General features: G+C 36.1%; 1 protein-coding gene across 1 annotated transcript; it reads right to left on the reverse strand.

The window, feature by feature from the left end:
• Positions 1 to 4,898: 4,898 nt before the first annotated feature.
• LOC113168335 (trichohyalin-like) lies at positions 4,899 to 10,989 on the reverse strand. Its single transcript, XM_026369353.1, has 7 exons — positions 10,914 to 10,989; positions 9,717 to 9,822; positions 8,563 to 8,904; positions 7,920 to 8,207; positions 7,683 to 7,826; positions 5,991 to 7,517; positions 4,899 to 5,893 (listed from the first exon to the last, which is right to left on the reverse strand). Exons 2-7 carry the CDS (start codon positions 9,811 to 9,813, stop codon positions 4,899 to 4,901), a joined length of 3,393 nt encoding a protein of 1,130 aa, XP_026225138.1. The 5' UTR covers positions 9,814 to 9,822; positions 10,914 to 10,989.
• Between the last annotated feature and the right edge of the window lie 2,299 nt (positions 10,990 to 13,288).

The raw sequence follows: 13,288 nt of genomic DNA on the forward strand, positions 1-13,288 counted from the left end.
AATTCAATTCAATTCAATTCAATTCAATTCAATTCAATTCAATTCAATTCAATTCAATTCAATTCAATTCAATTCAGTTTTATTTGTAGAGCGCTTTTTACAATTGACATTGTCACAAAGCAGCTTTACTCAACCAAAGAACAGAACATGAACAGTGAATGTGTATGAATCATAATAATCAGATTGTCCCTGATGAGCAACCCGAGGGCGACGGTGGCAAGGAAAAACTCCCTGAGAAGGCAACAGGAAGAAACCTTGAGAGGAACCAGACTCAACAGGGAACCCATCTTCATATGGGTGATTACATGCTGTGTAGGCAGCAGGCAGTCCAGTATAACAGTTAATGTCTTTAAGTTAATGTGGAGTCCAGTTAGTTAATTGCAGGCAGACTTGTTCCATTCCTGGACTATCGAGCGTTGAGTCGAGACCTCAGAGAAAAAGCTTTCGACGTCCGCCGAGACCAAGACCGACTTCATAGTAACGTGTGACCAACTACAGTCTCCAAACGCATCCCATAGGGCAAACAGTGGATCCAGGCGACGAGATCTCGAGCCAGAAGTTGGGCATCAGGACGAGTCAGACAGGTCCAGAGGGCAAAGGGTGGAATGATGTGTAGCTCGACAGAGAGACAGGAAGAGGGAAATAGAGAGGTAGAGAAAGAGAGAGATGGCATTTAGTTGTATTCACAGTCAGATAAAGTTTGAGGTGAATGTATATTTATAATAGTGCAGCAGGGACCCCGGCAGGACTAACTATGACAGCCTAATTAAAAGGGTGGGCCAGAAGGAAACACAGACATGAGGGCTCCCTGGGATGTAGAGCAACCAATCACTTCACCATCAACAAACCTGAGTGATCAGTGAGAGTTGGGAAGACAGCATCTAAACAAACCAGTTCACCATAATGCTCTACGTCAATGAGTCCTTCCCAGATCTATTTACAAAATGCTTGACTAAATAAATAAATAGGTTTTCAGCCTAGACTTAAACACTGATACTGTGTCTGAGTCCCGAACATTATTTGGAACTCCCTCATCCTGTTCTACAATCCCTCTCGCTCACTGCACTCTGCAAGTGAACAACATCCTGCGGTCCCCTCACCTCACATCAAAAGATCTCAGACAAAACTTTTCAGCTCTGTGGTCCCACAGTGGTGGAACAACCTACCCACCTCTGTACACTCAGCTGTCTCAATCTAAACTTTCAAAAACATGCTGAAAACAGAACTCTTTTTTTCTGCACCTAAAATCTTTCTCTGCATAAAAAAGGAATTCTGAAGTAAATTAAGAGAGTCTTGATTTACTTTCTGGAATGAAACATCTGTATTGTATGTCAAAAAATGCATGGCAGAGCTGCTGTATTGGATTGTATTATACTTAACGGGTGCCTACTAGTGGCCAGTATGTTTATATTTCTGATTTCAAACACTGACTCACACATTTTATAACCAGCACATCACGTCCTCTGACACACACACACACACACAAAGAATGTAACTCAGCCGGTTAAGCTGTATTTCCAACTATGTTCTTTCTGAAACTCAACTCTTCCCCCCTTTGTGATATTTCCGTGTTCACTCTGCAGTTTCTTTCTGACTTCTTAAAGGCTGTTGATGCTTTCTCAAAATAATCAACATCACATATTGATGAGTCATGTGTCATATGTGTGAATGTTGAATGAAATCTACAGTACACATTTCAAGGCAGTTTATTTATGTAATTTTGATTTATTTATTTTGTAAGAAACAATATTGTATATATATATGAAATACAATCTTGTGTATAACATATATATTTAGAGGTGTGTTTCTGGTTATTTCAACATGACTAACTGATATTTGAAATACAATGAAAATAAGTCGTATTTTCAGAGTATCTGTATCTGAGTTGATTGATGATAACAATCATTCACTGCAATTTGTGTTATTATTATTATTATTATACAAATGTGTTATCAAGGTTAAAGTACCATCAAGCTGTGTCCTGCAGCTACTGTTCTGACTAATGGAGCTACTGAATGGATCTAATAAATCTAGCAACACAGATGAAAACAATTCTGCAGGTAAACATAAAGCAGAGAATCAGATATGTGTTTAATTTACCTTCACATGAGGTGATCAGATCAAGAAAGATGACACTGTGGAAAACCAAAAAACTGAGGACACCAAAAGGACAGGTGAGAGACAGTCTGTCCTTCGCATTAAGCATCATGGTGCTTTGAAATTAGAAACACTGAAAACGGAAATATATACAGCAACTTTAAAATGTTTCTTCAGACATCTGGAAGTAGATGTGTCCTGCAGAAATTTAAACAAAGCATATTTTAATTAAATAATGAAAAACCTATGCTATTAAAGAACATCAGTATTTACAGTGTCAACAGAACATTGCTTAGAGTACTAACAGTGTGAGTTTTGTGAGTAAAGCATATGTGAGCTTGATTTGTATTTTAGGCTTAAATATGCAATTATTTTAAAATCAAACAAATATTGTTCAAGTAACATAGCCTTGGTTTCTTTATTTTCCTTTATTTGACCCAAACTGCAATATTGATGTTAATTACATGTGTTTATAAAGGACAGTTAATATCATTGTGCATTGATCATCTGCAGGCTCGAAAGGTCAGATCACAGCCTGCATGATGTACTGTTTATGTACAAACTTTATTGAAAGTCTAAACTTACCTGTTGTTTGTTTCTGTTTGTCTCATGTTGACACATTATGGTCTGATAAAAAAGAAAGGGCTCCTTTCGACACATGGAATAACCATTATGTTCAGTTTGTATCATATGTATTGTTCACCTTCATTCATCCTTCATAACATAGTTTGTGTTAGTTCTTATAGAAAAAGGAAACTATTTTGGTCTCTGAACCTTGTTTCTAACATTTTTACTGACCTTTAGCTCTGTCACCTCTATGCAACACTAATGCTATAGATAGTGAGAATCAGGATTTGGTCAGGTCACACAAATCATGATGTGGAAATCAAATGAGTCTCAACACTTGAGCAAAATAAAATACAGCACAGTAAAACTTTTTCTTGAGGAAGAGCCGATAACACAACTTAAAACACACCAGTCCTGATCACTTCATGCAAAAAAGGGAGAAGAAGTAGAAAAACTATAATGCAGCATCTTGACAGCTGCTCTTTGACAGTTCTCTCTCTGTGGGCACATAAAAATGTCTCAGTTTGAGAAAACGAAAACAACAGCTCAGGAGGTAGGAGGAGGATTAATCTAAGATTTATTACATGCAGAATGGAGAGAAGTCATCACTGTTCTCTGACTCTGTCTTCCACAGTTCCACTATTATATGCAGAAAGGAAAAACCCCACACAAATACTTTGTTGGGTCTTGACCTAATCTATACAGTAGAACAGTTTAACTAAACCTGATGATGTTTCTCTGTATTTCTCAATCTGTATCTTTTTTTTTACAGTTTATTTTGACCTTTGTAACAACATTGGTTTATCTGAGTGCATGGTTTACTGCCCGATATCTGTTGAGATGCAGGAAATAAAGACTCTGAGAGGACTGAGAATGTGTTTTGAATTGACTAACTGGAGACAGGAGAGAAAACATGTTTGAGTCTGTAATAACGGATTAAATCTGAATGATGGACAGAATGTATTGATTTCAATGATTTTTAACTAATGATCTTCAACTGGCAACATGAAATATCTCACACTTGGCATCAGAGCTCAGTGAAAATTCTGTCAAATGAATGAGGCATTGATCTAAAATGTAATAAATAAATTTATACAACTACAAAACAAACTCAACAAACATAAATCTGGTTACAACATTCTGTACAGTTTAACACCACTTTACACATCATGTAGGATTTAATTGACCCAACACTGCTTAAAGATAATCATCTTGAACAAATGTCTGTTTTCACTGATTTGCAGCAGTGAACAGACCTAAAAGAACTGAACAACAGATTTTGGTAAAGTGAAGTCAACGAGTCCAGCATCAGTTCATTCACAGATAAAAGCTGCAGATTATACATGTCAATTTTAATTTTTCCTTTTTCTTGAAGTAGCCTTATATCAGCTGTTTAATCAATTTCCATGTCATCATCCTGATGTTCTTGTTGACACATGTGTGACTGATCCTGAACGAACCTCCTACTTTTCTGAGAATCAGCAGTAAAGTATGTTTCCATGTTATCTTCACTTTCAACCTCCATCAAATCATCATCTTGTTGTTCAGGCTTTTTGTAAATGTGATTCATTCCATCTGACTGTTGCTGACACACATCAAGCTCCATCTCTTGATGTTTCAGTCTTCTCTTCACATCTTTTTGACCTTCATTTTTTGTTCTTAAAGCAGAGGTTTTATTAAGTTTTAAAGTGTTTTACCTTCATCTATACACAAACATATCACTAACAAAGACTCTGTACATTACAACACTCATTCTGCTAAACTCACCAACATGCTGTTTCTCAAGTATTTGTAGTTCCTCTACCCATATGTTCCTATGTCAAGTTTACCTAATTACCTAATTTATCTAATTACATTGTAATCTGAGATAACAAGACAAAATGTTTAAAATGCTAAAATGACCCACCAGGGAAAATATAACTTGATTTGACACTAAGAACTAGTTGCTACTATCACAGTTTCATTTATTTTACTATCCTAAAAAAGTAGATACTATAAATAGATAGCACCTAATTATATAGCAGCATGTAACTTTTTTTTAAAATACTGTACAGTATGTCACTGCATGCTAATACAAGCTGTATCTTACTGACTCACTGATGTAATGAGGTCTGTACATGTACATTTTAATTTTTCATTTTTCTTGTAGTTACTTAATATCAGCTGTTTATTGAAAATCCATGACATCATGTGTCCATGTCAATAGTCTGTCTTCCCAACACATTATTAACTGATCAGTCTGTTTCCATGTTGGCTTCACTTTCAAACTCCATCAAATCTTCATCTTGTTGTTCAGGCTTTTTGTAAATGTGATTCATTCCATCTGACTGTTGCTGAAACACATCAAGCTCCAAATCTTGATCTTTCCGTCTTCTCTTCATATCTCTTTGACCTTCATCAATCTCAGACATCTCCTGCTGGTCTTTCTGAAACTTAACTCTCTTAACTCTCCCCTTGGGATTTTTCCATGGTTGCTCTATCATTTCTTCCTGACCCCCTAAAGGTTTTGTCTCTGGTTCCTGTTCTGTGGTTTTTATCTGACCTCCTAAAGGTTTTGTCTCTGGTTCCTGTTCTGTGGTTTTTATCGGACCTCCTAAAGGTTTTGTCTCTGGTTCCTGTTCTGTGGTTTTTATCGGACCTCCTAAAGGTTTTCTCTCTGGTTCCTGTTCTGTGGTTTTTATCGGACCCCCTAAAGGTTTTGTCTCTGGTTCCTGTTCTGTGGTTTTTATCGGACCTCCTAAAGGTTTTGTCTCTGGTTCTTGTTCTGTGGTTTTTATCGGACCTCCTAAAGGTTTTGTCTCTGGTTCCTGTTCTGTGGTTTTTATCTGACCTCCTAAAGGTTTTGTCTCTGGTTCCTGTTCTGTGGTTTTTATCTGACATCTTAAAGCAGTTGTGTCCAATCCTGGTCCTCGAGGGCCAATGTCCTTCTTGTTTTGCAACCAGTCCTGCACTTCCAGCTTCTGATTGGTTGAACACACCTGGTCGGAATAATCAGCAGTGCGCAGGGCAGAGACAGTAGGAAAATTAACAGGATAGTGGCCCTTGAGGACCGGGATTGGACACCTCTGTCCTAAAGGTTTTCTCTCTGGTTGAACATCCATGACATCATCCTCTTGTTCTTCCTGACACATTAGTGACTGATCCTGAATGAACCTCCTACTTTGCTGAGAATCAGCTGTAAAGTCTGTTTCCTTGTTATCTTCACTTTCAACCTCCATCAAATCATCATCTTGTTGTTCAGGCTTTTTGTAAATGTGATTCATTCCATCTGACTGTTGCTGAACACACATCAAGCTCCATCTCTTGATGTTCTGGTCTACTCTCACATCTCTTTGACCTTTGTCTACGTTCATTGGCTCCTCCTTTTCTTTTCTGAAATTTAACTCGTCCTGTGGTTTCTTCCTGACCCCCTGAAGGTTTCGTCTCTGGTTCCTGTTCTGTGGTTTTTATCTGACCCCCTAAAGGTTTTGTATCTGGTTCCTGTTCTGTGGTTTTTATCTGACCTCCTAAAGGTTGTTTCTCTGGTTCCTGTTCTGTCTCCATCAGTCCTTCTTGTCTCGGTTGTCGTTCCTTTACCTTCTTTATCTTCCTCTGAGTTTTGTTGGTCTTCATCATGTTTCCCTTTGCTCCTTCCTGACTCTCTACTTTTCCAAATCCATCTTCCTGTAGTCTGACTTCTTCCAGACGTCTCTGAACTTTTTCTTCTGGTTGTTTCTGAAGTTCTTGGTTTATTTGCTGTATTTTGACTTCAGTTCTCTCTGTATCGTCTCTGTTGACTGATGGAAACTTCTTTTCTATCTCACTCTGATGATTCTTCTCTTTCATTTTCTGATCTTTTTCTCTTTTATCCTGATTTCTCTCTGTTTTACTCTCGTCTTGTTTCTTGATTTCTAAAACATGTTGGTCTCTGTTCTGTGTTTTATTCTCTGGTCTGTGTTTCTGCTCCTCGACTCCTCTTCTATCTAGATGAAACTTCTTTTCTTCCTCTGTTTGTTTCAATCTCTCATTATTTTCCTGGTTCTGGTTCATTACAGTAAAGTCTCTCTGGTTTTCCTCACAGTCTTTTTCTCTTTTATCATCAGGTCCTGTCGTCCTCTCCTTTTGTTTTCTGTCTTTTAAATAAAGTTTTTTCTCCTCTTTCTCTCTCTCTCTTCTTTCTTTCATCTCATGTAGAAACTTCTTGTCGTCCTCCACTTTCTGTCTTTCTGTCTCAGGCTGCATGTGTTCTGTCTGGTTTTCCTGTTGCTTCTTCTGATCCAACTTTTTGTCTTTATCCTGTTCACTCTTTTTCTTTGTTCTCTCTTTCTCTGGTTTCTTTACCTTCTGATCAGTTTGACTGTTGTTCTTTTTCTTTCTCTCTCTCTCATCTAGATTTGTTTCCTCTCTACTTACAGACATTTGTGACTGTTGTTGTCCTCCAACAGCCAGAAGTCCTTCATCTTTTTGTCTTTTCTCTTCCGCTCCTTCAGTCTTGTCAGAACCATTTCCTCCTTTTTTACTCATTATGTTTTGTTCTTTCTGTGTTTCTTGTTCTGTTAAAATCAGAGGTTCTTTCTCAGTTTTTACAGATCTATGTTTTTTCTCTCCTTCTGTTCTGTCCATGTCTCTCAGCTCTGAATTTGTCTTAAGTTGATCTTGGTTTGTTTCTCTTTCAGTCACAAACTGTGAATCTTTTTTTCCTCTTTGACTTTCAATGTTCTTCTCTCTACTATCCAGATTATCCTCTTCTACTCTTTCTGCCATAAGTGGACGACTTTCTTCTTCTCCTTCCACCACAACACAGAGTTCAGTCTTATCACATTTAGAGTTGAACTTTTCTTCTTCTCCATCTTCATGACTCATCCTCCTGTTTTCTGTGTCAATAAAGAAGCAGAAGAAATTGGTCCAATATTCAAAGATAGTTTAGTTAATGCTGCTTTATTTAAACTGGGAATGATTAAACAATAACAGAACTGATAATATTAGCTAAATAGAGTACTACAAACTATAAAATCAACTTAAATTAGTTGGTATCTTACTGAATTTGTTTTTTCTCCATTTCCACACAACAAAGACAACAGCAGGAATAAACAGGAGGAAAACAGCAGCAGTAACTATCCAGACAATAATCATATTTGAATTGTTGTTAGACTTGGGAGAACTGAGGACCATGAAGAAATCATCTGAAATGATAAAACACAGAATTATATGTTTTTCATATAACATCTGAATAAAACTGTCCAGATAAGTAATGAAATCATAAACATTGTTTTTACCTGGAACATGTATCTGTGTCTCTCTGGTTTGGTTGATGTTTCTCTGTTGGACTCTACAGGTGATGTTGTTGCTGTGTCTCTTCTCCACAGTCACTCTGCTGCTGACAGTATAGAGGTCATCAGGACCTCTGACTGTCTCTGTAGGTCCAGCAGAGAAGATCTTTCCCTCAGCGTCCAGCCACAACAGCTCAGGCTCTGGATAACAGCCTTTAGACTCACACTGTAGAACCACTTCACCCTTATCTCCATCAATCCCTGCTAAACTGATGACAGGTGAGGAAACAGCACCTGACAAATGGAGAGAGGGATGAAAAATTATGACATAACCACCAAAAACAAAAAGCTAATATTTGTACTTAACATGCGTAGTGATTGAACTTCAAGAAAATTACAATAACTCAGGTAAAGCATAATTGAAAAGTAACAACAGAGTTTTAAATGATGAACATATGTAAACAAAAGCCTGAATGTGTTTGTCTGGCTATGATCAGTGTTTAGTGGATGATTTGTAATGATGGACTGAATTTGACATTTTACATTACTATAGCTGACGGGAACTGAACTGCTTCAGTGTGCAAGCAGAAATGTTCCTAAGAGAAATGTAACATGACAATAATCATAATGATTTTAAATCAGAACTTACCAACAACAAGTTGAACAGTTGAGTCTCGACTTATTTCTGGTATGAAACATCTGTATTTTCCCTCATCAGCAGGTTTCACTTTGGAAAGTTTCAGTGAAATGTTTCCGTTCTTCAGTTCATCAATGAACAGAGATGTTCTTTCTCTGTACGACGGATGTTTTAAACTTAGTAATTCTTCTCTGTCGTGCAACACATGGACATATCTGGGGTCCAGGTCAGGTCTCGTCCACTCCACAGACATGTCTGAAGCATCTTCAGCAGGTTGGAGGTGGCATGGTAAAATGACTTTATCCCCAACTGCTGCTACTATTGGCTGAGACGGAGCAGTCACCTGAGGCTGAGCTGAGAAAATAAAGGATTATATTTGTATTTTTTTACAGAGAGACAGAAAGCACTCGTTTGGTTGCACTTGAAAACACAATTCTCCAGTACATCAGTACAGGAGGAATGTACAATAACATCCTTTTGAGTGTGTTTCTGTAAGCTTACTGTAAATTTTGAATAAATTCAATTCAGCTAATGATAGAAAACCAATTTCATCTGATAAAACACAATTGTTGCTGTTGTCAAAATAATCTACACCAACTAAATCAATTTAATTGAGGCAGTATGTCAATAGAGTTAATAAAGGTGGTACTTATAACTATGCTGGTTTAGAGCCATTTTATTTCATTTGGAATTTAAAATTCATGTAGAATTAATGTAAAATTCATGTAAAACTCTCCAGGTGAATTTACGTGGCTGATCAGTCTGAATCTGTTTTCACATTTTAAATCGAATGGTCAAATCATTAGAAACACCTTTTAATATACTGCACTCCACTACAACTCCACCACCCACTTTGACATCAATAATACACATTATTATGTATTAAATTAATTTGAATGAATTATCATCTTTCTGACAGTTTCAACAGAAAACTGAGAAGTTATAATGTTTTTGATCACATTAGGTTGCACAGGTGAACCTAATAAAGTGGCCCATGAGTTTATATATTCCTGACATCAGACACCAGCTCAGTCTCACAGACACAAGTCACGTCCTCTCAAACACACATTCAGAGAATGTAACCTCAGCTGCTATTCCAGTTTCTATCTATCACATGCACCATTGTTCTCGTCCTCCTCTAATACTATATGCCACTGATAATTTACCTCTACATGAGCAGATCAGGGTGAAGAAAACAACGGTGTGAAAAACCAAAACCAGGACTGCATCAAAATTACAATTCTTGTACTTCGTGTGCAGCATTATGGATTTCTGAAAAAAGAAAGAAAACAATAATTTCAAACATCTAAATCACTGTCAGCTGCATGAAACAACTTCCAATGAAACTCTTTGACTTTAATTTTACCCTATAAATAATAATGCTGGGTAATAAATGTGCAATCAAACATCGTCTGAAATTCACTTTTAAAGTTCTTCACTCTTTGTTCAGCTTAACGTCAAATGAAGTCAGATGTTGTGTCTAATGATCATGTAAAAACTCAATTTTACACTAATATTAAAAAAAATAAGCCTGTTCATTTGAAAGAGTTAAATGTGGAAAATATGCAATAAAGGGGGCAAATACCTTTTTCACAGCAGTGTAAAAACACTGAATAATATTTCTCTTAATGTGATCCTTACTAATATTTTTACATATACATAAGTTGTGATCTTTCGCACACAGTGATATAAATTATAACAATTATACAAAACTAAAACATTAAATACAATAAAAATATATATTTGTATTCAGATCATGCAAATGAAGAATGAATGCACAGCTGCAGTGACATGGGGGGTTTCAAACATTATTTCATTTTTTTAAACTACACATCCACAGTGTGACAGCAGACCTGCTCTACTGCGCCCCGGTTGGTGGTTAACTCACATATCAAGGTCAGATTCCCGGCACAATCCGAACTTGAATACAATCCAGTTCAAGCGATCCACGATTGATCAATAACACTCAATAGACATTACTTTTTTATATTAATTCAATGTCAATCAATTAATGTTACAAAAGTACTTTTCTACACTATATAAACTGTCTCGTTTACCCGACACACTGTGTTAGAGAGTTAAGTTTCACTTTCATTAAGAAAAATTCAGAAAAGACGACTTAAAAACTTCAGTAAAACTAGTCATCTAGTCTAATTCTGCATTATTTGGGCTGTAAGTCACAGTTCAGAGTTTAGTCCTTTAATCCTGCTCACCCAAAACACATTTTAAAACGTCTGCGCACCTGTTGTTTGACCGTATTTCATCCTGTGAGAATAGGCAGAAAAGCGCTTATATCCGTCACCTAGAATAAAATATGTTGTCCCATTCAGTAATATGATCTTCAGACCTGAACAGCTCCTCACCTGGAAAAGAGACGACACCAGACTGGGCCAACAGGGACGAAAAGACGCAGGTAAGGACAGAAAGAGCGACGTAGCATGTGATCTGAAACTCAGACCTGAATGTCTTCAGTCTTTCTGAAGTCACAACATTTAATCAGTGAAACAAATTATCTCTACAGTGAAAACTCCCATTAATGAAATCAGAGTAAAGTCAGAGCAATTTGGGATCAACTCAAACACAGAACTGCTGGGCTGCAGTGTCACATAATGTGAGACAATAAAATGATGATAGTAATAATAATAATAAAAAAAATGTCTAGCCTTCCCATTTGTATTTAAAAATATTTTTTTTTCTCATAACACTGACATTTTATTAATTTTAAAGTGTTTTACCTTCATCTAGACTCAAACATATCAGTAACCATGAAAGTCTCTACAACACTCTGTCTAATATCTCAAGTATTTGTAGAGGCTGAGCAGATAAAATAAAGGTTTATAGCTGTTGTTTTTTTAAAGAGAGACAAGAACCACTTGTTTCATTGCACTTGAATAACAAATTCCTAAATATAACATAACATCAGGATCCTGGTTTGCCAAAGGTTAAATCACAGTGGCAAATAACCTCTCAAGCTTATCTGCTAAGGGTACACAATGATTACAGGGTCTTTGAAATGAGCAAACTACTGCACACTTTGGATTTTGTACTTTTACCTTCCTAAATATCCAAGGTTGGGCATTTTTGAAAACAATGAAGTTTGAGAAAAATGGTAAGAGAAAATGCAAATTGACACCCAGTATGATTTATCAAGCCTGAAAGATATTTGTGGTGGCTGAATCTGAATTTAATGCTTTTGAAAGACAGATGCAATCTGCTTGCACATGTAGAGTAAGCTTCCTGTTTCTAGAATACAAGGGGTATATTAAAGTATGTGTTCAAAGTGCATGTTTGAAAAATGTCCCACTTATGTCAATAAAAAAAATTATCTCAGGTTCCAGCATGTTTGATTGTTGGCAGTGGATATGAAACCAGATGAGTCAAATATTTCCATAAACACACAAGATCAATTTTATGCATGAATATAAACTACACTGTTGAACTATTAACAGTGTGTTTAATTCACCTTGACAGGAGCAGATTAGACTGAAGAAGAAAACAGTTTGGAAAACCAAACCATGAGGTCACCATGGGAAAAATAAAATGATTGGTGGTTCTTATCCATTACCTGTATTAATGTTTGAAGCTGTTTAAGATATAATCAAGTTTATTGTCATTTAGCTACAAAGTTCATAGTTCATACACTCTGGTAAATTAAATATCTCCAGGTGTGTTAATTAAAGCTAAAAGGTGAACAACATAAAATAGGTCAATGATAATAATAAATACAACCATAAAAAAATTGATTATTGTCATTGTTTTGAGTTATACTATTTTACAACAGTTAATGATTTACAGTTTGTGTAGAGGCAAAGTTTGACTCAGACAGACATGTGAAGTAACACATATGGAAGTACTGCGACTTTGTATTTATTAAAACTCCCTCTTTCAGTTGCTTCACTTGAATGTTTGACATTGGTGCATCTGCTTTAGATTTTTTAGCTGTTAGAAGAGTGTGTGAAATTAAAGGTGACTGAGATTTTTAGATGAAACTGGGGGGATTTCTGTTTCTTTTATTTTTCTGTATTTATTATTTTACTAAAAAGTAAATGTAAAGTTTGTTTTATGATTGATTTTGTTTCTTTAAAGATGCAAGTGCACTTCGTCAGTGGTGAAGACATTTGTTTTTTAAGGTAGTAATAAAAGTAATTAGTTGAATGAGGGAAATTTATACAGCCATGTTAAGTCATGTAAAGCATGAAGCAAAGTCTAAATTTTAACCACAAACTCTGTGAATAGAAAAGAAAACAACAGGTGAACATAAGGAGAATTAAAAGGCAAAATCTAACTATTGCACTTTAAACAATACAGATTTCTACAACAGAAAAAAAGATTTTGACCTCATGATTTGTGAGGAGAAAATTTTTTAATTCAATTCTGGATTTAACAGGGAGCCAATGGAGAGAAGCTAACGTAGGAGAAATATGATCTCTCTTGCTAATTCCAGTCAGAACTCTGGCTGCAGCATTTTGGATTAACTGGAGGCTTTTTAACGAGTTATTGGGAGGCAAAAAGTTTAAAAGGAGGAGATTTTTGCAGACTAAGATGTAGTTGTGACAATGCTTCAGTGTTTTCTTTTTTTTTTTTACAGAATATGAAAAATAATTTGCTTAAGTCCAAGACCTAAGAGGAATTCCCCCTCCAGTTAAAGTCACTTGTTGCTTCATCTCTTCAGTAGCTTCATTGATGATTATACAGACTGATGACACAAAGATGAGAGACTGTAAATATTCATGATATT

This window comes from Anabas testudineus, chromosome 18 (assembly GCF_900324465.2).
Source record: "Anabas testudineus chromosome 18, fAnaTes1.2, whole genome shotgun sequence".
Taxonomy (NCBI): Eukaryota; Metazoa; Chordata; class Actinopteri; order Anabantiformes; family Anabantidae; genus Anabas; species Anabas testudineus.